Below are 27,925 nucleotides of genomic sequence, written 5' to 3' on the forward strand. Positions count from 1 at the left end.
AGACGATCCCATGCCACAGAACTGAGAGCATTGTGTAGGACGACGTTGGCCCCTATCGAATGGACAGCATAGATGTTATTGAGGCGATTCCAGCACTGATTAGCTCAGCGGTGATGTTCTGGGGGCTGAAGGTGTTGATGGATGTGGTGCTGGTGTAGGTGTCGTTGGTGGGGATGAGGCATGCAGGGGACGACACCACTTTGACTGTCGCTTCACTAGCCACGTTCACCACGCCCAGACCCTGTTTGTGGCACATCACTACCTCATTCGTCCTGTCTTCTCGTCCCAGGGTGTTTTGTCTGTTGAGGAGACATAATCAGTATTATCTATGGCTGGTGAAGCAGCATGTTCGTCAAGCAAGCGTATTTAGTATTATCAGCGACTCTTGGTTCATGCATATTCAGTATTCTCTATGGCCGTCGAGCAAACATATTCAGCAATATCTGTGGCTGTTGAACAATCATATTCGGTATTATAATTATGTGGCAGTCGAACAAACGCAATTAATATTGTCTCTGGCTGTCGACCAGGGACAATAGTGTCAATCAATAACCGTACAGTCAGTGAGGCTTTGCAGTAGAAGGTGGTGCTTCCAGTGCAGCTGCAACATAGTTTGTATTCATCAGCATTAATAAGACAGTTACGAATATGCCCTCTTCAGCCTATCCACCTTGTATCCCTAGCACCTTCCCTCCTACTCTCCAGATAAGGGGAAGCAGATCGGGTAATTTGTGAACAGAGTTTTACAAGCGTCACACTGCACACCCCTATCAGTTTTGTTTCTTGTTCGGTTTAAAAGATGAAGAAAGGGGGAACATTGTTAATAAAAATGGTTTTCAGATTTCTCCCTGTTTTAAAGACTATCCCATGACACACGAGTATGTGGTGTTTCCACTCTGAGGGTTGTGCTTTCCGTCACGTTTTCATTATCAAAATATTGATCAAGTAAAATATGGATGTTACAAAAGCATACTTAAGCCCTCCGGTCCTAATACGTATTTTGTTTTATTGTTTTTATATCCAGAGTTTTATTCGTCTTAAGATAAACTTTTCGAATTGGAATGATCCCAGGCACTATCGGGATGAACAAAACATTGATTAAAATCGTCAGGTGGTGGTATGATATAAATTTGAAAGACGTCACCTGATTCAAGTGGTTGAGATTACTAAGTCTGGTTGTTATTTGTAAGTCCATCGAGCTACCGTATACAGCACTACCACCCACAGTTGTACAAATCACTCTCGGCATCAACAGGTAAAGTCCCAATCTTCCTTACATCCAAAATATGGAGTCCATTGCCCATTACGAAGTGTGGGGAGGAGTTTGGCAGTGGAAACTGTAAACTGTATGCAGTTGGCAGGTCTCAGATTTAATGTCATCTTTGGAATATGCTTTTACGTCTTGTACTTAAAATCTTGCTGGTTATATGCAAAAAATGATAATTTAGGCTAAATTATACGTACTTCTTGAAGAACAATGTGGTCTCATGAATTTCAGTTCAAACACGTGCCTTGTGTGGCTATGTTTGTGGGCAACACTGCATAGTACCTATTATCTATACAAGTGTTACACGTAACTGTCAGATGTAATTAGGATAATTACTTAATATTTAAGTAAGATGATTAGGTACGGATGAAGAAAAAGTATTCAGTAACATCTCTAATCACTATTTGTTATTAAATTCAAAACTTTCTCAAATATTATATTTTTCTTCTGCTGATTTATTTACCAGAGTACTGGGTTTCTCTGAAACTGTAATGAATAAACAATAGTGTGTAATTCAGGACTCATAGGCTAATACTGATACTCGTTTCGCGTGATGTTGTTTGCTTACCTAATATTAAGGCGTATTGGTCAAAGAAGTCCCTGATTAATGCGGGACATAACGGTAGGGTATAGGCTAGGTGCGGCATGTTTATCGAACTCAGGTTTTCACTTGCTTGGTGTTTCATTATCTAATGGAATTGTGGATTGCCGTGATTAATGATTTTCATTTTAAACAGACCTTCATGTAATAGGCGATGAATAAGGTAAAAGCTCAGCCGAAGTAAAACAGCCTCAGAGCCTCACACTACAACTTGACGAATAATACTGGATTATAAAGGTACCTATTACTTAATATGCTTGCTTGGCGGCTATGGATATTATTGAATACATCTGTTGGTCTTACGTATCAGGGATCATGTCAACACTGGTGAATGAGAGCCTGGCCAGGGGGAGGCTGGTGTCGCAGAAGAGCACACAATAGCTCAACGGGTCGAACACATCAGCCTCGTAGGTCCAGTGAACCAGAGCTTCAGTTGCCGAGCTCAGGTCTTCGTTGTGTTCCAGGAAGAACTGCAGCGACCCTCCACGTTTCACCCTTATTGGATCACTGCAAATGGCAAGATTATCTTACTACTGAGACATCTCATTTGGACCAAAGCTTATCAAGACAGAACCTCATTTTACTCCATCTCAAATCCCGGTATGTAGTGCATAGGACAAATTTGTTGTGCCTGACAACTTGTTAGGGTAGCGTATGCAAGCACGTTCCTCAACTTCCACATTTTTTAAGGCCCTACACGCAGAATGGGATTTCCAGCCCCTCGGTCCAGCCCATTTTAGTCTTTTCCATCAAATCGGAAGTTGCGGGGGAGGGGGGGGGGTTAAATATGAAGGATAACAATGGTAAAATGCACACAGATGAAACAGAAAATGGGGAAAGGTTATGAAAATCTGATGAAAAGGAAATGACAAGGGAAGAACAATGGTCAGTATGACTGATTTTGGTGATGCAAAAAGGAAGATTGAGGTGAATAAGAATGTTTCAGTGGCAGAAGTAAAAAATGCTTTGAAATATATATATATATATATATATATATATATATATATATATATATATATATATATATATATATGAATGGGGCGGAAGCAGTACTGCATTAAATAATGATAAAAAGGCGTGACGAGAATACACTGAACTGTAAATGAGTAATATTCCAGAAAACTCTGAGGGCAAATGTACCACAGCAAAAACTGTTATGAATTGTATCTACTGGCTCGATTGGTAATATTCAATGTAAATAAGTAATCAAGAAGGCACAACATATATCAGAATATTCAACGAATGGTGAAGCAGACTTGTTTGTTGAGTGGTAGATGTGTGTACAAATACAGTAACACAGTGTACAGGAAGTGAAAAGAGCTTGTGAAAAAGGTTGCAGGATATTTATGGCATACTTATATTTCAGAGAGAGAGAGACAAAGCATACCGCGGCGTGAGGTCGAACTCTTCGATGTTGCCATCCTCCCTTATGATGGACACCTTCAGCGTTCCACGCAGGCTGCCCCTACCGCTTTTGCCCAACTCTACCACCAGTAAGTAATGGTACACTGTAACGGGAGGGCATGTTGTAGCATAGACATTGGGTATATGGCTATAGGCATTTCACATTATTATCATTACCTCGATCGCTTGTCATTTTCAGAGTCCCATTAGTTTCCATACCTTACTTTGTTATACATTCATTACCTAATATATCCACCCTTTCTTGGACTGACACTCCTCCTGCCACCTTCAAACTCATATAAACCCTTTAATTCTCTTCTTACAAAATTATGTGCTAATTTTGTGCAAGTTTGCAATACTTTCATGACTGACAATAACGATGAACAGCGTAATATGTTTTAAACTGCCTCAGTCATCAAGAATGTCCATTTCATATATTCCTGGTACCTCACAACTATTCTTTTCTTCTATGGTAACCCTTTTAGGATGTATTTACTGCATATGTTAATCTCCTGCTGCGGGTTTTTGTATGTCTTAAATGAGCATGAAATCTGCCCTTAAAGAAAAATTTGCATTGAAGTATGAAGTGCGTTCAGACTCAGTATTTTTTTCTTGTGCCTGGAGCTGCAGCACTCGAGTGGTTTGTGTGGAGGAGCGTGGGTAGTACTGCATAAGATGAATGGATAGGGTGGGGAGAGGGGACCAAATGTAATTTGGGTACGGCAAGTGAAATCATTAGATGACTTAAGAATCACAAGGCCCCCGAACCCATAGGGGGTTAATATGCTTCACTCTAGCAACAGAAGAATTAAAGATACCAACAGTTTGTTGGTGGGTTGAGCGGTGTGATGGTGTTGGTGGGGGAATGTGTGAGGCTACTAACAGCAGTAATGTCCTCGCGCCGTGGAGAGGTGGAGATGAAAGTCAATAGTCTGAAGATAACGCGAATAGAACTGAAATACTTTCGTAGTTGAAAGGATAACAAGAAGTGACTTAATCATTCGCTGCTGCTGGTGCATTTGGGTATTTTATGTTCTGACTAACTCCAGAAGATTTTGTTAAATTGGACAAATTTTAGCTGTCAGAGGTTTAAGAAAGAGTTGGTGGAGGTAAGAAACTACCTCCTCCAACTCTTTCTTTACCACTGGCACACCCAGGAATTTTGTAAGCTAACATTAGACTATGCAGTTGAGGGAAACCGTGGTAATCGTAGTAATTGTTGTTTTCGTTACTGTTGTTTTAATGCAGGCTTATCTGAACGTGAACCCGTTGGACTCTAGGCTTAAGTTGCGCATTTCATGCAATTCAACATCCTTCTTTCAGGGGAAAGGGAGAGAATTGATGGGCGACTGTATACCCAGGCAGCATAGCCGCTCGGTTTTATCGGTGCCACTACGTGAGTCGTCCCTCTCCAACACCAGCCCTAGCAGTGGAAGAGTTAAACAGTGTAATGATGTAGAGGGTGAATGTATGAGGGTACTAACAGCAATACTGTGGTCCTCGCGTGGTGGAGAGGTAGAAGGGCACGTTAGTGAGGTTGCTGCCAGCCCAGGCCTCCGCTCGCAACCCCAGGCGGGCACATCGGTTCCCGTCCTCCCCACAGGTCACACACGAGCCCTGGGGTCACACACTTTAGTCCACGTTGGTCCGGGATTCACTCTGGATTGCAAAACATCGCTGAGGAATCCTATTAATATCCTTCTAATAATTCAGTCATTGTGAGTGTTTGCAAAATTTTGAAAGAGTGATTCGCATTTACTGTAACAAGTTAATGAACTTACCCATATCCTGACAAAATTACTAAAGGTATCTACATAATGACACTATATTGTGCCTACTTTAACTAGTGCTAAAATTACAAGCTCTTCATCCTAAACTCTTAGCTGTTACAAGAGTTTAACACGAGAATAATGCTGTCATGAAGAAGTGCTATGGAAAAAATGTAGGGCCTTAGGACTGTCACTCTGACCACTGAGCCATTTAAATTACGCTGCAGGAGAACAAAAAAATGGCAGTTTAAGCTGGACGACCTATAGCTTCACCTTCATGTAGGCATTATACGAGGTGCAGTAGAAGGCGGTGTAGGGACAGGAGGAGTGGATGGAGTCCGTGAACAGCTTGGCGGCCCGGTTGTGATGGCACGCGACGAATTCTTTCTGAGCAGCGTCCAGTCCTGTGTAAGAAGGCCCTTATCAAGCATGTAATCTGAACTGTCAGTATAAAACACCAAGGATATCTGATGAATCACTCATATTTGTTCAGATTTTGACCCTGGACTATATATATATATATATATATATATATATATATATATATATATGTATATGAAAGTACACGACCTGCTCACGGTTTTATTACTTTATGTTTTATATAATTCACACAAATATTCCTTTTTAACCCTTCCACAATTTTTTTTTTTTTTTTTTTTTTTTTTAGTTCTTGTTACTGCCGGGCGATTTTATTTAACTGTTACAACCTTTGGCCCCTGGAAGTGGAGGAGATAGAATTTCTATTAACCCCTTTGAAATCGCAACTTTATTTTATATTTCTTTTTGCCAGACAATTATATTCAACATCTTAAGAAATACCTCGCGAACTGAAAGGGTAAATATATCGTCAGCAATCCTTCTGCCTTCTTAGCTGCTGACTCTCTTATGTTACAGGCTACACTGTTTCTTTACCAGCACTGAATGTCACAGCAAGTGAATGTTATGTAAGGGACTTTTCTGTACATGGTCTCATCCCTATGTAAGCTACATAGCTTACCCATATACCCACATACTGAATAGTTAATTGTGAAGATACATGAAAAGGATCTTAGTTGGTCTGTAACTTATATCTTCACAGTTAACTCTGATTTCAGTATTTAGGTATAATTCCTGCATTTCAGCATCTTGCAGTACTTTGAAATCGACACTTAAGTAGCATTTTCCGAGTTAGGGCCTCAGCACACTGAGGTCTGAATTGGCCTTGATGCCTATTGTCCGATTGCACATGTCTGTCTAATACTGTAGTTGGAAGAAAAACACCACCTTCCACTGAGCCAAGTTCTGAGCTTTTGATTAATATTGCTTCACGTAATGCTGGTGACAGTGAGTAACGGAAGGCCTCGAAAGTGACCTTGTGAAAAAGGTGCTCTTCCAGCTTCGGACTTGGCATACACGATCGAACAATTTGCATCAAGATGTGGGCAGTATTCTAGGTGACATGGGAAGCTCCGTGGCACCTCATCCTTAGCTATCATTTTTGCATTTGACACTTCGACATCCTCTTGTGTACTGTTTATATTATTACGAAAGAGGGCAAAGCCCTCAGGAGTCTTGTCAAGTGGTGGCATTTTCTCACATATGAACGGCCCAACCCGGCTCGACCGTAACACGTTTGAGAAGTTTATATCTCAGCAACCGCAGGGCTGATCACTGCGTGGTTTGCACCATATGATAGCCCAATTCTTTGAGATTTGTTTTGGACAGGTTGCATCACACCCATGCGGTGCACGTGGGACACGACACGCACCAAGTGCAGCTTGTCGAAAATCTTCAAAAGAGGGCAACAGGCCAGACAGTAGTAGTAGTAATCATAGTAGTTGTTCCCTAGGCAGTCTGGCCGAACAGCCCCGAGTCCCTAAGGCCACGGCCGAGATCGGGCTTTCCCACAGAGCTCTCAAGGAGTGTATGTTGTGTTGTTGGCGCAGGTGACTGTGTTTAATAGTATGGGGTGCTGTGTTGCATTCTGGACATGCATCAGCGACGGAGTCATCCAGCCTCTTCTGGTAACTTAAGAGGGCTGGATGATCCCCACATCTTAGCCTGGCCATATGGACCCTGTCCTCACGAGGGAGATAGGATTCGGAGGGGTGGATATCAGGAGGCCAGACAGTTTGTCATAAAGGCATGAAACTTGGTAGGTAAATAGCAATTAATATACTCTAGGCATCCTCGGGGTGTAAGGTGACATTTCAATGGTTTCGGATTTAAATGGCCTCGCTCCTACCTCGCTGACAAAGGCGTTTGACTGTTTTTATATGGAAAAACAGTAGTTTGGATCAACGACATACAAGAAGATAATACCACTTAGGTGTACTGTGCAGAATAATTGGCAACGGAAGACTTGTTACGAAATCTCCAAAGGCACTTAGAAGGCAACTTTTTCCGATGCCAACGATGAACTTACTACTTACCTGATGCCCTTACCACTTACCCTCCAGCAGGTTGAGTCCGTCAGTGAGGGCGGTGAGCGGGATGCGGGCGAGGGAGTTGCACCCTGGTTGACTCCTGCCGTCGTTTGGGTAGAAGTCAATGTGGCCAGACGCCTGCCTCATCCCATACCCTGCGCCTGTACAACCACACTTTTCGTCATTTAAAGGCACACTACATTTTCATTTATGTAATTTATCCCGTGTTAATTGCATGATTGTGTCTATGAGTGCTAAACAGCAGCAATGCCAGCGGCAGTGGTGAATGTAGTGGTAACCTGAGGTTCATCTGACTGTGAACCCATCAAACTACAGAGATAAGTTTCCCCCTGCTACAGTTCGCTGTCACCATTTCAGAGGATAGCGAGTGAGTTCAGGGGTGTTTGTATAACTAAATGAAGATCTTTAACAGTAGTTCACAAACTTATGTTATATCGTGTTCATCAGTACAACAGTGAGCTTTCTTGTGAATTGTTACCATAGTTGTAGCTGTGGTTAACTACTTTATTCGTATAGATAATACTTCGACTGTCTACATCTGCGATTTCTAATACAGGCAGAATTTTGAAATAGCCTACTTTGTGACGTTATAAAATTTTGCTTTCACTATGCTTGGCATGGCATGACAGTTATGAAAGCAGAATAACTGACTAAGAATAGATAAAGAAAGGTGAAGTATGTATTGGGATCCGCTTAAGGATTACGTTCTATTTTTTAACTTGGCAGCTGTGCAGTGACTCATTTCCACGGACATAAATGAAACACTAAAAATAAATCTGACGACAGTTAGCCTGAGAGGTAAAGCGGAGGATTTCAAAGGCCTAAATGATGAATGAATAGATGTGTGGCCAGTTTCACTCTGGACCTTATGACTGTTCCTTTTTTGTTCCTTCCTTCCTATATTTCAAGATCCTACTTTGGTGAAGAAATACCCAAATGGCAAATGATGATGATCAGGCAGATTTTATTCTAAGATCATCTAGATTCATACTGTATTTCATACGTACCTATGCCGAGATTTAGTATAGAATCAATGTCAGTGTGGATGACGTCGACAAAGAGAGCATCTGATGGGTCGAGGCGGACAGATGGCGGCATGAACTGGAAGAAGGGCTCTGCGGGGTCCAGCCCTGTGATCCTGCCCAGACCCGCCACCCGCTCTCCAGCATATCCTGCATCATCACACACGCACACTCAAACACCACCACAGTAGTAAAAGAAACGGCTGTCTTTTCAGTTCGGTCTAAAGAAAATTTATAGCTGGCAGAACACAATGAAAGTCGTATCTGTACTAATGCTTGCCTCAGATGCGACTTTTCTGCTATGTAGCCTAGTCATAACATCTTGGGAAGATACCTGTTTCTATGACTGTACATAGTAAAATGGAAGATCAGTATATATTTTGCCTTTGGTGAAAGATGCTGGATCGATGAATGTAAAGTACTGTAGTTAAACAACCTTGAAATTACCACAGGAAATTAGACCTGTCAAATGCCAGGAAAGTGTTTGGTTCCACCGTTGTGTAACTGATATTGTTCACTTACATGATGTTATCAGAACTGATTTGTGTCAGCGCCATACTGGGATGTCATTTATATATTTAAATGTGTTTTGCTGAGAGTTCTGAGGTAAAATGTCATTGTGCTGACAGTGGTGATGCAAATTACCCTTTTGCAATAGATGAGCCAGAGACAAGATTTAGGGATTTTTAAGTAAGTGAGAACTAGGAGTAGCAGTTCTGTCTGACAAATGAGAAGGCTGAATGCAGTTAATAATTGACATAATTCCAGCGAGAGTTATCTGCCATTTGAACTGAAACTATAATTACAGTCCTTCTACAGTTGGAGTACTTCAGCACCGTTCGTCTAGAATTTAGGATGCGATCTATGCAATTTGGTACTTCTTTGGTCACTTCATGGATAGATTTTTGATGACAGATGAAAACATGTAATGCAAGTAATTGGTGTAATCAGGAGAAAAACATTAAATTCATGTCTCGGCACTCAAGCTGTTAGTAAGTGTGGTGCACGGAATTTATTAGCTATTTTTCATCATAAATAATTCAGATGGTTGCAGATGCAAGCAATTTTTTTTTTTTTTTATGTGTCCGACTTTGGGCAAAGGCGTCAGAGCCTATTCCCAAGTCCCAGTAGTCCTTCTTGGGGTCCAGAAGTCCTCCTACATTTCCACATGTCACCACTTCGGCGCTAACACCCACCATTATTGAATACATGCTAGGGCTGGCTCCTACAGGACTAGTGTACTGGTATTAGCAGGGGTACTTGTATGACATGTCGGCGGGTCATCAGGTAGATCAGAAAAGTTTGCTTTTCAAGAAATTCAAATCCTTTAACTGTTCCCTGCCCCAGCCGGGATTCGGTAGAGAGGCGGCCTGCAGTCCCAATGGACTGCAGGCCGCCTCTCTGGGACTGCAGGCCGCCTCTCTACCGATTCTGCCACCGCCTGCCCCGAATGTATGTACTTTGGAGGCAATCATTACACACGTGATGAATATGTTAATATTTATACCTGCTGTGTGAGAATAAGATCAATGTCAAATAATGTTAGTGTCCAGTGATATGATTTCCCACTTATGCGAGTACCCAGCGACGTGAGTGCGTAATAGTATGTGTGTGTCCAATGACGTGAGGGCGAGGTGATATTTATGAACCTATTTGCTGCGTAAAACCAAAATGAGTAGGCACTGGGAGAACTGGTGATCACGTGGTTACAGAGGTGGTCTGTTGTCTGAAGGGAAAAGAGTTCGATCCCAGGCTGAGGGAGAAGACATCTTGCTGATTCAGATTTCAGTTAAACAAACTTTACCGGTCTTCCACAAAATTCATTGATGTGTATTTGACTCAGACCATGGGTATTAGTATCAAAGCGATGATATGTGAAAGTAACACTGTGGGAGGGCTGGTACGTTTTAGAGGACAGGTTGTCAAGACTATGCACAGAGCCTAACACACATGAGAAATAATCTTACCTGCTGTGTGAGAACCAAGAGAGTGTCCAATGATGTGAACGTCCTTTGGGTCGAGCTGCGCCTTTTCCTTGAGCCAGTTTATTAAGTGCGCCACTTCGAGGCCCACCAGTCTTGTGTTGGCAGTGGCCTGCGAGTACAGTGTCTGGGACCCTGCCGACCAGTCCACCGTTATTATGTTTAAGTCCTCAGCAGCCAGCAGCGCCCTCACCATGTCCTGTGGGAGTAATTATTTTTTAAGTTCAGCTTTACCCACCCAGTAATTTAGTATCATGTACGTATATGGCATTACCATCCCCACATTGTTTTTTGTACATTAATTTGAATCATCGTATCACTGCTGTACAGTACACTACTTTGTAGTATTGTTATGCATTATTATCTTGAGCACATTATATCATACAATTCTTACCATTACCAGCATTAGCCTTTCTATGTGTTATTTAGCATTACCATCAACGTTTTCTATACATTATTTGGCCTTACCATCAGATTTCCCTATTGCATTAAATGATATTATCATCATTATACTTTTCTGTGCACTACTGAGCAGTACCATCATTTAACCTTTCTATACGTTATTAAAATCACATTATTTTATACAGCATGTAAAATACTGTTACGTCCCTGTCCCACACTGCCACAGGCTCCAACAGCAGTAGTTCACTACCGGAAGGACGTTGTCCAGTGAGTTTTTCTTCCTATGGTCAGCCTTTAGGGATACAGTACACAAGATCAGCTGAGGCATTGTAAATAAACATTGGCTTTCACTGTCTTCATTTTCCAGATAATTACACTGAATGCTTTCCAGCTTCACTTCATTATTCTCACAAGCACTGGAACTATACAAATTTTACTAACTGCAGTTACACTTAATGCTTGACAACACTTCACTGTTTTCACAAGTACCGACGATATACTGTTTCACAAGTACCGACGATATACTGTTTCACAAGTACCGAAAATATACAAACTTCACTGACACTGCACCACACTCAGACTAAACTGAAAATCGACTGACTTGCTCTAGCCTCTTCCCCATCCTTATATAGGCTTGCTTTGTTCTAGAATCATTTACATTTCTCCACAGCTCTAGTGTACTCCAGGGAGAGAGCACGGTTGCAACAGTTACCAACTCGGAGACATCCAAAACATGCCAGAGTTTTCTTACATTAAATAACACTGTAAATTATCTAGCATACAAACTTAAAATAAATTACATAATTTAACAAGCAATCACATAAATAAAACATTATAGAGAAAAAGAGCACAAAAATTAATGTACAACTTATGAAATAACAACGCTCATAATAGCAGGCTAACTGGCAACTCTGACATGCAACGGTAAAATATCAGAAACACTGAGAAACATCTGGACTACCTAACTAGCTAATCCAGCTTCTCAACACTACCCCCTCCCTAGTCCTTTTTTCGTCCCGACAAAAGTACACAATATATACAAACATAGTCCTTAATACAAACTAATTTAATTATACACAAAATAATCCTTCAACTTATTAAGTCTTCTCCTATGCTGCTTCCGACGACGTCCTTGCTCCTCCACACAGTCCACTCCTCCTGGAATGTCTTGGTCCTCTTCCTGATGCACTTCTTCTCTTGGGAAACTGTCACCACCCTCTCGCACTTCAGCTCCTTGGCCCTTCTCAAAATCCATGGTTGAAAGAGAGCACAATTCCTCGGGGATGTCCCAGTTGTTCTGTTCTGGCCCATGGTACTGCCACAGACGATTCATGTGCACCACCTTAGAGCGAGAGTTCCTGCCTTCCCAAATCCGAAATGTTACGTCTGATAGGCAGTCCAACACAGTGTACAGCCCGTCTCACGGGCTTTGCAGCTTCGGTGACTGTCCCTTCTTTCACTGAGGATTGTATAACCAAATCTGGTCATTATTCTTGAAGCTCACCTTACGTGCCTTGGCATAATACTTGCACTTCATCCTCTCCTGAAAAGTTGAGGGCTCCTCGCAACTGATGATGTACCTCAGCCAGCCTTTCCTGAAGATGCTTTGCATAGCTGGAGGTGTCTCTAGGCAGCTGTTCGCCAGGTGGTCTACCTATTAACAAGTTAATGGGTAAACGTAACTCATGGGCCAACATCAGTTTTGCAGAAGTGTAGCTGGTAGACTCATGGGATGCAGACCAATATGCCATCAACAACACAGGTAATTTCTGGTCCCATTCCGTTTGTCCCTCTATGCAGTAACGTACTTGACCAGTTCTTGTCCCAGGGTCCAGTTGAATTTCTCCACCATCCCATCTGATTGTGGCCTTAGTGGGGTTGTCCTGGTCTTCTTGATCCCCCACTAACTTGCAACACTCACAGAACACAGCAGACTCGAAGTTTCTACCCTGGTCTGGATGTAGCTCTTGTGGCAACCCAAAATGACAGAAAAACTGATCAACCAACACCTGAGCAACAGTTGTAGCCTCTTGACCAAGGATGGCGTAGGCTTCTAGCCACTTTGTGAGGTAGTCCATGGCGACACATATATACTAGTTTCCTCTTTCAGTGAGGGGCAAAGGTCCAGCAATGTCCACCGCGACTCTTTCCATCTGTGCACCCACTTGGTTCAGCTGAAAAGGGGTTCAACTACGTTTCTTGGGTCCCTTCTTGGCACAGCACACATCACAGGCCCGACACCACTCTTCAACATCCTGACACATGCCAATCCAGTAGAATCTCTGTCACAGCAAGCTTGGAGTTTTCTTTACTTCCAGGTGCCCAGTAATGATCTGGTTATGGGAGTCATCCAAAATCTTAGACTTCATCTTCTTCAGAACCACCAGTTGCCAATACTTGCTGAGGCCATTGGGTGTCTCCCACTGACGCTCCAGTAATCCGTTGTTCAAACGCAGAAGGTCCCACTGACTCCAGTAGCTCTTGGTTGCAGGGTTTAACCCAGAAACTTCTTCCCAGGATGGTCACTTTGTACTCCACTGCAGCCACTCTAGCACTGGCTGTAAATCTGCATCCTCCATTTGCATCTTCTTCAGGCCTTCTGCATCTGACGCTTGCCCGGTCATTGCAGTACAGCAGCATTTCATGCTAAGATTCCCATTCCTACTACACTGTTTGCTGTTTGTTCTTCTGTCTTCTCACACACTATTCATCAAGGTTCTTCTGCATTTCCTCAGTGGTGGGTCTTCTTGGGAAAAACTGGCTGTTGCTGCCTCTTGTCACCAGCCTTCACTAATTTACCCTTATCCTTCTCATTTAGACGCTTATGGCTGAAGTGTCCCAGCTCACCGCATGTCCAACACCCGTTTGTTGCAATCGTGGGTTTCCTTGCACTGCTCCATTCTTGTCCTGGCTTTTCACAGTATTAGCCCCTTCCTTCAAAATTTTCCATTTCATGTATCTGCATCATTCTTGCCTTGAATCCTGCACTATGACCGGCCTGAAAAGTGGACATACTGTACCTGACATGGGACTCGAATTCTAGAGCCCTGGTTCTTGCATGCTTTTGGGTTGTGCCTGTTTCACTTGCACTTTCAACTCTGCACTATCAAGATCATCGATGAACTGATCCCTCAGAAGAATAGCCAACAGGTTAGGTGCTGCTCCAGGGTACACCTTGTAGCCATACTCTCCAGGTCATGAGCGAGCTGCTATAGCCTGGACATGGCTCCCGAATCTTGCTCTGCAAACCTCAGTCTAGTATATGGTCTTGTATCTGTGCTTCAGCACTCAATCGGTAGAGAGGTGGCCTGCAGTCCTACCGGACCCAGGTTCAAATCCCCGCTGGAGCAGGGAACAGTTTATGGATTTGAATTTCAGTAAATCAGACTTTACTGATCTACCAAAAGTCCCGCCGACCTGTCGTAAAAATACCCTCGCTAATACCAATACACCAGTCCTGTATGAGACAGCCCTAGCATGTATTCAAAATGGACGGTGGGTGTTAGCTCTGAAGTGGTGACATGTAGAGGTGTATGGTATGTAGGAGGACTCCTGGGCCTTGGAAGCAGGCTATAAAGCCTATGCCCAGAGTCGGACACACACACACAAAAAAAAAACTAAAGACTGATGACTGTTCCTCTCCTCTACTGACATCTGGCCCAGAATTTCCACTGCAGCACCCTTAAGGCTAGTAGCAAGCTGCACAGACCTCTGCCTATCATTCCAGTCATTCTGGTCAGCAAGTAACTCAGAATGCACTCTACCATGCAACTCCTAAGGTTTCTTTTTAACTGGACCTCCGTTATAGCCATGCACTTCATTGGTTTGGGGCCTAAAAACTGGGGAATCATAATTAAGTCCAGGACTTTAAACTTCTCATTTCTTATTATTCAATGCTGCAATGCTACCTTTAGATGCTTGGGATCCATCAAGAGTCACCATACGCTGTCCTGAGGCTCAGCAGTGCACTGTTTCTCTACAGCCTCAATTCTCTCACTAATTATCTTCTCATGGTCGACAACATGCTTCAGCTGGTTATCTATATGCTGTCTGAAATCCGTCACTATTCCCTCATTAATCTTCAGCTTGTCATCTACATACTTCAGCTGGTCATCTAGAAGCTGTCTGAACTCCATCACGTTATTGCTTACCTCACACTTCTGTTGCCGTAGCTCAGCATATATTTCCTCCTTCAATTGTTCCTGGTCTTCCTTCATTTCCCCCATGAAAGCATTTAGCTGTCCTTGCATCCTCAGTTGTAACTCCCACTGTTGCTCCTGTAATGCCTCTTGCAGATGTTCATATACTTCGTAGTTCTTTCTGTTCTTCGTTCTGTCCCTGTAATTGTTCTTTGACTTCTTTCTGTCCTTCATTCTGTGCCTGTAATTGTTCTTTGAGTTCATTAGTTTGTGCCTGTAAGTGTCTTTTAAGTTCTCTATGTCTTCCGTTCTGTGGCTGTAGTTGTGCTTGTAATAGCATCATAATTGCGCCCACCAATGCCTCCTAGCTTGGCCTCTCGTCTGTACACCTTCTGCATCCAAGTCAAAGGATAGACTCACTGCAGTCCTTAATAATCCACACTCCTGACACCACTGTTATGTCCCCATCCCACACTGCCACAGGCTTCAACAGCAGTAGTTCAGTACAGGAAGGACGTTGCCCAGTGAGTTGTTCTTCCTATGATTAACCTTTAGGTGTACACTACACAAAATCATTTGAGGCTTTGTAAATAACACTGTCTTCTTAAGTTCACTGTCTTTATTTTCCAGATAATTACACTGAATGCTTTCCAACTTCATTATTCTCACAAGCACTGGAACTATACAAACTTTACTAACTGCATCTACACTTAGTGCTTGACAACACTTCACTATTTTCACAAGTACCAATGATATACAAACTTCAATAACACTTCACTGTTTGCCAACAACACGTCACCGTTTCACAAGTACCGAAAATATGCAAACTTCATTGACACTTCACTGACACTGCACTACCCTCAAACTGAACTGAAAACTGACTCGCTCTCGTCTCTTCACCATCCTTATGTAGGCTTGCATTGTTCTAGAATTATTTACATTTCTCCACAGCTCTGGTGTATTCCAGAGAGAGAGAGCAAGAGAGAGAGAGAGAGAGAGAGAGAGGGAGCACGGTTACAACAGTTACCAATTCGGAGACATCCAAAACATGCCAGAGTTTTCTTACATTACATAACACTGGAAATTAGTTAGCATACAAACTTAAATTACATAATTTAACAGGCAATCACATAAATAAATCTTTATACGGTAGAACCCCGGAATTCGTACACAATTCGTTCCTGGAGGCTGCACGAGTTGCGAACTGTTCGAAAGCCAAATCATTTTTTCCCATTAATGTATTTTGCATTAATCCATTCTTTAGTATGGATGAAACGGTAGATTTTCCCATACCATAATGAATGGCAAGATCGGAGACATGGGTTCCATTTTCAAACTTTGCAATGAGTTCTTTTTTCAGTTCATTTGTTGTTCTCACTGCTTTTCTTTTAGTTCCAGCTGACTCACTGATTTTCTTATGGCCCATGATTATGTACAGTTTTCTAACAAGAATACATAATTTATGACAAAATTTAATGGAGCCTGTATGACTGATGCGTAGCTGGCGGAAGACAAAGCAGGACTGACGATTATGTGGCACCTACAACTCCTCGTCTCTTAGTGCGAATAACGGGTTGCCATACAAAAACTGAAGCAATCTTTGCATGAAAAAGCTGTATGAAAACCGAGTTGTATGAGTAGAGAGGCGTACGAATTCCGGGGTTCCACTGAGAAAAAGAGCACAAAAATTAATGTACAACCTATGAAATAACTACGCTTACAATAGCAGGCTAAACTGGCAACTCTCACACGCAACGGTAAAATACCAGAAACACTGAGAAACGTGTGAACTACCTATAGTCGTTCTATTTTATGAAGGCAGTTTGGGTGGGGCAGCCTAAGACCTCACATCACTAGCTCTGTTGCCACATCACCGCCACCACACACATGTAATTACGCCTGCTTACCTCTCTCTCTCTCTCTCTCTCTCTCTCTCTCTCTCTCTCTCTCTCTCGTATTTTAAGTTAGTAACTACTTATAAATGAATTTTAAATACTCTCTATAAATGTAATAATAAAAAAAAAACAATAGTAGAGTATAAATCCGGTACGACTTGTCAGAATTGTTTTGCAACGTTGTCTGGTGGAGTGACACAGGAGATAGCCTTGTGTGTGCGGCTCATACTTGGTCAGTCTCCCGCCATGGAAGCTTGCCCATCAAAATTCAAAACAAGAGAAAAATATAAAGAAAATAAAAACAGAAGTAGTTAATATAAATATAAATATGAGAGAGAGAGAGAGAGAGGAGGGGGGGAGAGAAGCACGTGTGTGGCGGCGATGTGGCAACAGAGCTAGCGGTGTGAGATCTTAGGAGGCACCACCCAAACCGCCTTCATAAAAGAGAAATCCTTTAACTAGCAAATCATGCTTTCTCAACAATACCATCATCACGTCATTTCTGTTAGTACCATCATTACATTGCCCAGCATTTAGTATTTGCATTATTACATTACCCAACATTTAGCCTTTCTGTTACATTATACATTAAGGAAATACTAAAGCACTGTTCTGTAGATGCAAAGTGGCAGGGTGGAATGGAACAAAGTATTATAAAATTATTGAAGAGCAGTGGGATGGGACAGAATAAAATTGTGTACTGCAAATACATAAAAATTGGATGGAATATATCGTACATACATACATACATCACTTAATCCTGTGTTTCCATATGAGGAGCGTGGAAGCCCGGAGCTAGGCAAGTTGGTCCTGACATTTAAGATGAAAGTGACCAGCCTCATTCATCCCTGAGTGGCATTACGTGAGCAATAAACCCCAACCACACCTTGGATGTTAACCTATTTAAGCTCAATCTGCCAGAAGCACCTTAATTACCCATTAAACCACCAGGATCCATAGTTTGGTTATATGGTTACCACCCGGCACAGTAAATGGTCTTTTGGTGTACAGGAAACCTACATTTGGCCTGTCACTCAGTGTACAGTCACCCATAGACAGAGGGAAGAAGAAAGAATGAAGGAAAGAAAGACAGAAGAGGAAGGAAAGAAAGAAGGAAGGAAGAGAGGAAAACGCAGTCACCCGAGAACAGCACTACATTGTGAGTGGATGGTGGGTGACCCCACCTACCCGTGGACAGAGAGAAGAAAGAATGAAGGAAAGAGAGACAGAAGAAGAAGGAAGGAAGGAAGTGAGGAAAGGGCAGTCACCCGAAAGCATCACTAGCGAGTGGATGGTGAGCGACCCCACCTGCCACTGTGGAACATATCAGTGTTCATTAATTGAAGAACTGTGAGATGGTTCGGAATAAAGCACTGTACCGTAAATATGAAGCTGGGATTATATAGAATAAAACACAGATTCAGTAAAGACAGAACGCTGGATGGAATAAGGCACTGTCATTAACTGAAGAGAGGCGGGATTGGATGGACTAAAGCTACGTAAAGTAAATAAGAACCAGGGTGGGATAGAATACAGCACTGTACAGCTAATAAAGAAAAACTGTATGGAACACTAAGGGAAACTCATCTCCTGTTTCCTGTTTCTTCCTTATACTATAATTTTCCCAAAACTTTCGGTCGCCAAAGAATTTAGTGCTTAGCTCCGGGACTTACTGTTGTCCTGCAAGTGGAATGAAGTTTGAGTTTACGGTCGTTTGAAGATTAGACTAACCATATATAAAAAACCTTTTGAAGGTTCTCTATGTTTCTTGATGCATGCTCCCCACATAACAGTACTTGTCAGATTCCCAGTCTGTTGACGATCATATTTTAAAAAAAAGGGGGGGGGGGTTGCCAAACTCATATTATGTTTTCTTCCGTACACAGTTCATTCAGAGTATTTAACATCAGAAAGATACATTCAGTCACACGTAAACAGTTAAAGTTCAAGCTAAATTTCTAACAACATTCCAGATCTTACTGCACATCTGTAATCCCCCCCCCCAAGAGCTTCCAGCAACTGTTTAAGAAGCAGACAGCTGGAGTTTGTCTTTGGTTTAGCATCGAGTCACATCAGGTGTACCATGGCCGACCGCAGTTATGGTATTACTGAGCCTCTTCACTACGATGACATTTGTGTAGCTTCTTGCTGCTGCCGGATAATATTATTCAGGTTAGGAAAGCACCCTGGTAGTGAAAGGATTAATGACGGCTGTAACGCCTCCAGTTCGAAAAGTCTTTCCCAAGCCATGTAAAATAGTGTTGAGACTGCAAGAAAAAGAAAAAAGAAAAAGAAAATACGTTATCGTAGCAGAGGGATTAAAAGAAAACACGGCGTCATTTGATCTGATTTGATTTCAGCATCACTTATACATTTTCTCTAGCAGTATCCAAACCCTTGTCGGGTCCACCTCATACATAATTCATGCAGCACATAGTAATATCGGTATTTCAGCAGCCTTTGTACTTCTCATTACCAGCATCCAAAGCCTTGTCATGTGCTCTTCTGTACTTAATTTGACCAGTACATATAAACATTAGTATATCAACAGCCCGTCCACATTTCCCTTTGTGGCATTCAAACCATGATCATGTGCTCACATGTACACAATTCATCCAGCACCAATTAACCCCTACATTTCGGTGACTTATTTTACACTTTATTCTATCCACATACGTTATGCTCAATTTAAAGTAGACTTTTCGAACCGAAGGAATGAGATATACTCATCACTAATCCCTCCTCCATTTGAGGTGCTTTGTAAAAATGAAATAAAGTCGTCTGACGGCATAGTGAATAATACGGTGTCGTAGTGAAAGTCAGCGTCAGTATTTCATCACGCCTTACTTTCCCCTTACCAGCATCCACGTAACTCCGGTGTGGTCCAGGAAGCCGTGGATGAGGATCTTGGTAGGCCTGGTGGGGGTGAAGGTGGTGTTGAGAATGTCCGCCAGTTGCAGAGCCTCTACCCTCGTGCCCTGCCTCTCCTCCTGCGTGAACACCGTGAACACAACCTGCACCTCCTCCCGTCGGTTGGGGGGCAGGTTGAAGGGCCGGTGGATCGGGTGGAAGAAGTCTTTGGTCATAGTGAGGCAGCCCAGTTCCCCAAAACACAGCTCTGCCATTTCATCTTCGCCCTTCCCTGAAAAATGACATACAGGTAAGAAGAATGAATTTAAATACAGTAATGTGTTAGCATACAATTGCATTTTTTTAAAGAGAGGAAATGACCTTCACCTTCGCAGTTGCAATTCACTCTTAGTGTATAAACAGTATATCCATTTTTAGACGTCTTCTACATGAATTTTCATCGCCAAGTTGATGAAACGGCCAAAATGCATCAGACCTACTATAATTACATCAGATTAAACATATATTCACGCTTATGTTTTTGAAGGCTTTGGCTTGCATGGAGGCAGGCTTTTTTTTATTTTTATTAACAGTGACACGGTGACATGTGGAGGTGTATGGTATATAGGAGAACCGTTGAGCCTTGGGAGCAGGCTGTGAAGCCTATGCCCAGAGTCGGACACAGAAAAAAATATGTATATACTAGCAGGGGTACGCGGCGTTGCCGGGCCAAAAAAGGTGAACACTAATCTTATTTGTTCTAGTTTCTTTCTTTCTACTCCAGAAAGACCATGTACCTCTTATGCTTTTGATGAGGGATTATAAGATCCAGGAACTTTCTATTTCAGCTTTGGCAGACTAACACACAGTATTTGTCTGCACTTCTAATATAGCCTACTATAGCACTAGCCGTGTGTGTGTGTGTGTGTGTGTGTGTGTGTGTGTGTGTGTGTGTGTGTGTGTGTGTGTGTGTGTGTGTGTGTGTGTGTGTGTATTTTGGGCAAATCGCACCAAAATTGGCACAAAAATTGATAAAAAGTCGCTGATGTGAAAAAACTTGGTCCCATCACGATTGAAAAACTTTTCCTATATTTAATGAGCGATCACATTAAAGCTGCTCTCGGCACCCGGCATAGGATCTCCGTAGAATTTTTTGCCAATAGCTACAGCAGCGCGAGAGCCCTCCGCAGGAGCAAGTGCGAGGGGCCCGAAATGCCCACTAGTTCTTCTATCTATCTATCTATCTATTGCCAGACGCCTCAATCCCGTTTGGGGTGGCCACAAACAAATCGCCTCCAAGTCGCCCTGTCCCCCGCCATTTCACTCCCCTGCTCCCAACTCACACCCCCCTCTCTCATATACCTCTCCACCCCATCTCTCCATCTCATCCTCGGCCTCCCCCTCCCTCTTTCCCCCTCCACCTCACTCACATACTCTCTCTTCGTCAGTCTTTCACCCTCCATCCTCTCCACATGGCCCAACCACCTCAGTGTGTTCCTCATAACGCTTCCTATCACATCCACATCAACACCACAACGCTCCTTTATATCCTCATTCGTCAGCCTGTCTCTCCACATGACTCCACAGGCTCCTCTTAAATAACTCATTTCCACGGCTCTCACTCTTGACTTGTGTCCTTCCAACAACGTCCAAGCTTCACTTCCGTACGTTAGAGTTGGTATCACAATACTGTCATGTAGTAACTTTTTCACTTCCATGCTCACTTCCCTGTTTCTTATCACTGCTTTCTTGTGTTTACTATTACCGGTGACCTCAAATGACCTCCGATCAGTGACCTCATGGCCTCGGAGGTCAACCTCACATAGCCTATGTCTGAACCGGAGGTCATGTGAGTCTCCATGCCAAAAATTGGGCTGCTTGGTGCAGTCTTTCGAGCATGTATTACCGGTGACCTCAAATGACCTCCGACCAGTGACCTCAAATGACCTGGGAGGTCAACCTCACACAGCCTGTATCCGAACTGGAGGTCATGTGAGTCTCCATGCCAAAAATTTGGCTGCAGGGGTACCCGGCGTTGCCCGGGCCAAAAAGATGAACACTCTACCGGTGATCTCAATTGACTCAGATCTGAATTTTGACCCCCTGAGCTTGGGTCGCCCTGATTCAGAATATATGTGAATCTAGGGGTCTCTGACCCTTGGTTTGGGCGGGATTGAAGGACAAATAAACAAACAAACAAATAATGCGGCTCTTTTATATATATAATAACTCCATCACCAGCGGTGTGCATGCTACAAGTAACCTTTTCATTATGACCGTATGCCCTTTGGTGTTGCCAGCACTGTCTGTATTATCCGGTATCTATTTTTACCCTATATTATTTTCACACGGTGTGTCTGCATGTTTGTTTGTTTAATTGTTTGTGTTTGTTTGTTTATCTGTCTGTCTGTTAACAACTTTACGCGAAAACTACTGGTGCGATTTTGACTAGAATTACAGGGAGGATGGGCTATGACCCTCTGATGACCTGATTAAATTTGGGGCCAAACTGGGCCAAGGCCCAGGCTGTAAGGCCAAAAAATGTAAAAAATACAAACAAACAAACAAACACACGAGAACGGGTAAAAATCGCCTTTTCGTCATAACCTATTTCAAATTCGTCATATCTACATGAAACCAAAACTTAAACGTGCATCTTTCAAATCTGCATTCTATAACATGCCTCATTACATCAGGGGGGTCACCCCAGGTTAGCTGTAGGGGGGTCAATATCAGATGGGTCGGGCCCAGAATTTCAAGTGGGCATAAAATCGTCAATTATCACCAGATTTACTCCAAATTTGATATGTGGCATCTTTGACTATACTCCATTTCGCGAAGTTTGTCACCATCAGTGATGTCCTCAGTGCCTGTAGTGTTCATGTTTGTGATTTGCACCAAGTGAACCTCTGCTTATTACCTTGAGAACTAATATAAAAGGCAAAACAAAAAGGTATGAGAACCCTTATCAATGCTACAGGTGTTGAGGATATCACTGATGGTGCCAGCCTCGGTGATATGGAGTATAGATATCCTGTTGTGTTTATACCTCAGCACTAAAATGGCTTCCGAGGACTGGTTTGCTGTGCCTTGGCACCTCCTCTTGTTAGACTGTAAGTGTGACGTAATTGTTCAATACACTTTCTCAGCAGTTGTCACGTCAGTTGGCGCGAAGGGTTCTTCCTTGTCTTACAGAAAGTTATGTCTCTGGCTTTACCACACTTGCTGCACTCACCAAATCCTTTGTTCAGAGGTTTATTTTGAGAAATTTTGATTTTACTCAAAGTTTAACTTCTTCAGCCCGAGGACGTCTTTCTTATGTTCTTGGTATCTCTAGACAATATTATTCAGCGTACAATAGACTTTTGACCTGGAGAGGTTTGATATGGCCTTTATTACCCTTTCACAGTAAAGGGACTCTCTCGCCTAAGCCGAATGTACGAGTAATGGTCTGGTGGCAGCAGACATAAACTACATAAAGACGTCATTATCTTGGGTTAATCTAATAAGAAATCCCTTTTTTGTAACTGCTCTTCCACTTCATTCTTACACCTGTTTTTCATCTGATACTCATGAGTTTGCTGCTTAGTTATGCTCTTCCTCTGCTTCTTTCCTACTCAAACCTAAAATGTTGCCAGTCGCAGGTCAAGGGATAAAATGAGAGGGCGTTTTCATATAGTTAACTCAATAACACACTTCCTGCTTTCATTCAGATTTTAAAAGCTAGCTTTATTCAGTGTTGAGCATGATGCTTTACCTCGCTCATTCGAAATCTGGGACGTGGCTATCAGTCCTACTTCTCGATTTCCATTTATATATTTTATTTTGTTTTAGTTAAGTCAGTTGTCCTTCATTCCCATGAACGAAACATTATTGCTCTCCTTGGACATTTTTTTTTTTTTTTTAATAAGCATTTCTTCCAGAGGCGTGTGCAAGGTAATAACGGAAGAAATCTGTGCAGCATGTGAGGTGGTGTGTGGGGTGAAGAGAAGACGAAAGGGGGTTCAGCATGGTGGAATGAAGAGGTGAGACAGGCTGTGGCACAAAAGAAGAAAACATATAGTGAGTGGATGAGAAACAAGAGCGTGGAAGATGTTGAGAGATGGAAGAGAGGGTTATTTGTAGAGAGGAAGTGAGAAGGAAACGAGTAGTAAGAGAGAGTAAGAGGAGAGTGGATGAGGAATTTGGAAGGAATTTGAGTGTAAAGTGGAGGGAATGCAAGAAAGTGTTCTGGAAAGAGGTAAAGAGGGTTAGATAGGGTGGCAAAGAAGTTAGCTGAGGAGTGAAAGATAAAAATGGTAGATTACTAGTGGAGATGGGGGGAAAAGTGAGCAGATAGAGAGAACACTTTAAGGAATTGTTGAACATAGAGAATGAAAGTAATGCGAGAGTCAGTGGCTAGGGAATGGCTGGGAGAAGGAGATGTGAGAAGACAGGAAGAAATCAGTAGGATGGAAGTTGTGGAAGCAATGAAGAAAGTCAAAATGGGGAAAGCCTCATGAATTGATGGGGTGTGTGGTGAAATGCTGAAGCATGGAGGAGAGATAGTAGTAGAATGGATGTGGAAGATGTGCAGATTGGGCTGGGAGGAAGGTAGAGTCCCGGAGAACTGGAAGTCAGGTATAATTATTCCCCTGTACAAAGGAAAAAGGGAAAAAACGTGCCCTTTCCTCTCCTCAATCCTTCTTTCCTTCCATCCTCTTCTGTCATTCTTTCCTCATCCTTCTGCCTACGGTTGACTTTACACTCCCTCTTTTGTCTTTCTTTCCTTCATTCTTTCCTCTTCCATCTGCCTGTGGGTGACTCTACACTGAGTGACAAGCCAGATGGTTTCCTGTACACCATGAAACCATTTACTATGCTGGATGGTAACCATACAACCAAATTTTGGTGCCTGGTGGTTTAGTGGGTAATTACAGCGCTCCAAACGGATTGGACCCATGTAGGTTTATATCGAAGAGGTTGTTGGGGTTTATTGCTCACGTAATGTCATACAGGGATGAGTGAGGCTCGCCACTCGCATCTTAAATGTCAGGACCAACTTGCCTAGCCCCGGGCTCCTACGCTTCTCATGGGGCAATGTAGGATTGGATGATGAACGAATGAATAAAGGAAAAGGGGAAAAAGAAGTGTGTAGTAATCATAGGGGCATTTGTCTTCTTAGTGTAGTAGGAAAAGTATATGGTAGGATACTTATTGACAGAGTTAGGGAAATAACAGAGGATTTAGTTGGAGAAGAAAAGGAAGGTTTTAGGAAGGGAAGAGGTTGTGTAGTTCAGATATTCATTCTTAGATCTTTAGTGGACAAGTTTCTAGAGAAGGGAAAGAGGTTGTATGCGGCCTTCGTGGATCTGGAGAAAGCACATGACAGGGTGGATAGACAAGGATTGTGGAAAGTATTAAGAATATATGGAGTAGATGGGAAGTTGTTGCATGCCGTGAAGAGTATGTGTGTGGGTGCTACGGGCTGCAATGCGCGTGGATAGTGAACTGAGTGAATTTTTCTATTTGAAGGTTGGATTGAAACAGGGATGTGTCATGTCTCCATGGTTGTTCAAAATGTATATGGATGGGGTTATAAAAGAGATACAAGGTAGCGCAGTGGATGCTGGAGCGGCCCAAGTGAGAGAGGGCTGTGTTTGGAAACTCCCTGTACTGTTGTTTGCAGATGATATTGTGTTGTTCAAAGAAGACGAAGGGGAACTGTAAGGCTTGATGGATGAGTTTAGGAGAGTGTGTAGGAAACGGAATCTAAGGTGAATGTAGGGAAGAGGAAAGGTCTGGTCTTCGAGAGAGGTAAAGTCAGTAATTGTACAGTGAGGCTGGATGAGGAGGAAATGGAAAATGTGAATGCGTTTAAGTACTTGGGTAGTGTGATAAGTGAGGATGGAAGTTTAGAGCGTGAAGTGCTTGAAAGGGTACAACAAGGAAGAAGGTGCTGGTTCCCGAAAGCAGTGATAAGAAACAGAGAAGTGAGCATGGAAATGAAAAAAGTTACTACATGACAATATTGTGATACCAACTCTAACATATGAAAGTGAAGCTTGGAAACGTCGGAGGGACAGAAGTCAAGAGTGAGAGCATTGGAAATGATTTATTTGAGAGGAACCTGTGGAGTCACATGGAGAGACAGACTGATTTGTTTTTTTTTTATTCATTTGTTTTTCCTTCCTCTGTTCTGTTATTAAAAAAAAAAAAAGAGGAAGTGAAGGAGCGTTGTGGTGTGGATATGGATGTGATAGGAAGCTTTAGGAGAAACTCACTAAGGTGGTTTGGCCATATGGAGATAATGGAGAGTGAGAGACTGACGAGGAGAGTGTATTTGAGTGAGGTGGAGAGGGGGAGAGGGAGGGGGATCCCAAGGATGAGATGGAGAGGTATATGAGAGACCTGAGTGTGATGTGGAAACAGGGCAGTGAAACGGTGGGGGACAGGGCGACATGGAGGCGATTTGTTTGTGGCCACCTTTACTGGATTAAGGCGTCAGGCAATAGATAGAAAGATAGATAGACTTCTTCCAGTAATGTATATAGAAAACACAGCACTATCTTCCGTATATTATGCATTTTTTTTTTTTTAATTGTCGGTTTGGCGTTGTTGTTCTGTACACTTCCTCAGATGACACGTCATTTGGCGTGAAAGGTTCTTCCCTGAACTGCAGAAAGTTATGGTGTTGAGTTTACCACATTCGATGCACTGAATGGAGTTAAGAGATGCGTAGTTCTTTGTTTTATTACGGGGATTTTTTTTTTTTTTTTTTTTAGCTCAAAGTTTAAATTCTTCACCTCAAGGACGTCTTTTGTTTAGTTTTATTGTTCCTCTGTCTAAGTAATATTTTCAGTTTAGAAAGTACTTTTGAACTGGGTGGGTCCTCCTAAACTGAATAAAACTGCCTGGTAGCAGCAGTCATAATTAGTAAAACGACCCCATCTATTAATGAATCGTCTCTGTATCCGCTCTAACTATTTCACACCTTCCTACACCTGTGTCTCAACCTTATATCCTTCGTCATTTCCGTCTTCCCTTCTTTCCTGTCACAAAATATTTGCAAAACTTAATTTCGTAGAACCAGTAATATTCAATATAAACCAGCTGACATTACAAGTTATCTTAGTTACTTATACAGGTGTCAAACTCTTCATAATGGGTACTATTATTATGAGTAAAGAATCTAGGTAGGGTGAATTGAGTGTTGCCTCTTTTCCATGGATAATCTCTACTTTCTTATCCTTTTTTTTTTTTTTTTTTTTTTTTCCTGGTTTCTACTAACAACTTGTGCTGGGCAGCGTGTACAGTGAGATGATGATGGTGATGATGATGATGATGATGATGACGACGATGAATGTTACGTATGAAATTTGGTTTTAGAAAGTTTTATATATAGGCAAGGAGTTAATCATATGCATTCGACCTGTTAAGAGGAACCTTTAAGGCCGATAATACAAGGGGGATATGCAGAAGTACCTTGCTGTCAGAAGTCCTCTTTCACCGTAGTGGTTTATGACTGAGGTGAGACTTCAGGGCTTCCAGCATTACCGGTTTGACATTGTGACAGATGTGGGAAAGAAGTGCAAGAAAGCGTGGGTAAGCAGTGAAATTATTTCCGATTGGTTTCGCTTCTTCACTGGAACTGAAGCGGTATGCGAAGCGGTATGGGAATAATTCACTTTTCCCTAACGCGTTTTTCTTCCCCCTCCTTCCCACATTACTGTTGTTGTTATCATGATCTCGTATGATTTTGAGTTACGAACCAATGTAAAAGCTGTTGACTACAGTTGTAACTTCTAACTGAAGAAACCTACATTGGCTGAAGGAACTTGAACAAAACAGTGAACAGAAGACAGACTAGATTACTTGGAAAATGATGAATGCGTGGAATGTTGGTGTTGGAAATGAATTGGAAGACTTACAGAGAAACTGGGCGAATGGAAAGGTAATGAGGTTCCCCGTCCCCCCTTCCCACCCTATCTCTCTCGGATACACGCACAAATACACGCAACAAAACTTACTATTGGTGATCCTTCGCTGGAGTGGGCTAACAAGGGGCCTGTAAATGGGATGCACTGCTGCCCTCAGAACATTGCCGATGAAAGGGAGGTTACTCAGCCCCGTGATCATTGAGCCGAACAAATCTAGCCTCCGCCCTTCCTCTTCATTTTGTTCCCTCG

General features: G+C 42.5%; 1 protein-coding gene across 1 annotated transcript; it reads right to left on the minus strand.

Annotated features, from left to right (window-relative positions):
• Positions 1 to 27,880, minus strand: LOC145416098 (pancreatic lipase-related protein 2-like). Its single transcript, XM_080285193.1, has 10 exons — positions 27,767 to 27,880; positions 19,766 to 20,049; positions 10,457 to 10,670; positions 8,475 to 8,639; positions 7,473 to 7,607; positions 5,315 to 5,445; positions 4,757 to 4,889; positions 3,256 to 3,376; positions 2,172 to 2,375; positions 1 to 299 (listed from the first exon to the last, which is right to left on the minus strand). The coding sequence occupies exons 1-10, from the start codon at positions 27,873 to 27,875 to the stop codon at positions 53 to 55; spliced, it is 1,743 nt and encodes a 580-aa protein (XP_080141319.1). The 5' UTR covers positions 27,876 to 27,880; the 3' UTR covers positions 1 to 52.
• Between the last annotated feature and the right edge of the window lie 45 nt (positions 27,881 to 27,925).

This window comes from Coenobita brevimanus, chromosome 13 (assembly GCF_032717465.1).
Source record: "Coenobita brevimanus isolate Jiangsu-jjx chromosome 13, ASM3271746v2, whole genome shotgun sequence".
NCBI classification, from domain to species: domain Eukaryota; kingdom Metazoa; phylum Arthropoda; class Malacostraca; order Decapoda; family Coenobitidae; genus Coenobita; species Coenobita brevimanus.

Excerpts from the sequence above, each read along its gene's own strand:
- LOC145416098 (XM_080285193.1), bottom strand. The coding sequence starts at position 27,875 with ATGATCACGGGGCTGAGTAACCTCCCTTTCATCGGCAATGTTCTGAGG. Across the intron at positions 7,608-8,474 it reads TATACTAAATCTCGGCATAG|GCGCAGGGTATGGGATGAGG; the intron begins GTACGTATGAAA and ends GTGGTTGTACAG. Across the intron at positions 5,446-7,472 it reads CGGACTCAACCTGCTGGAGG|GACTGGACGCTGCTCAGAAA; the intron begins GTAAGTGGTAAG and ends CTTCTTACACAG.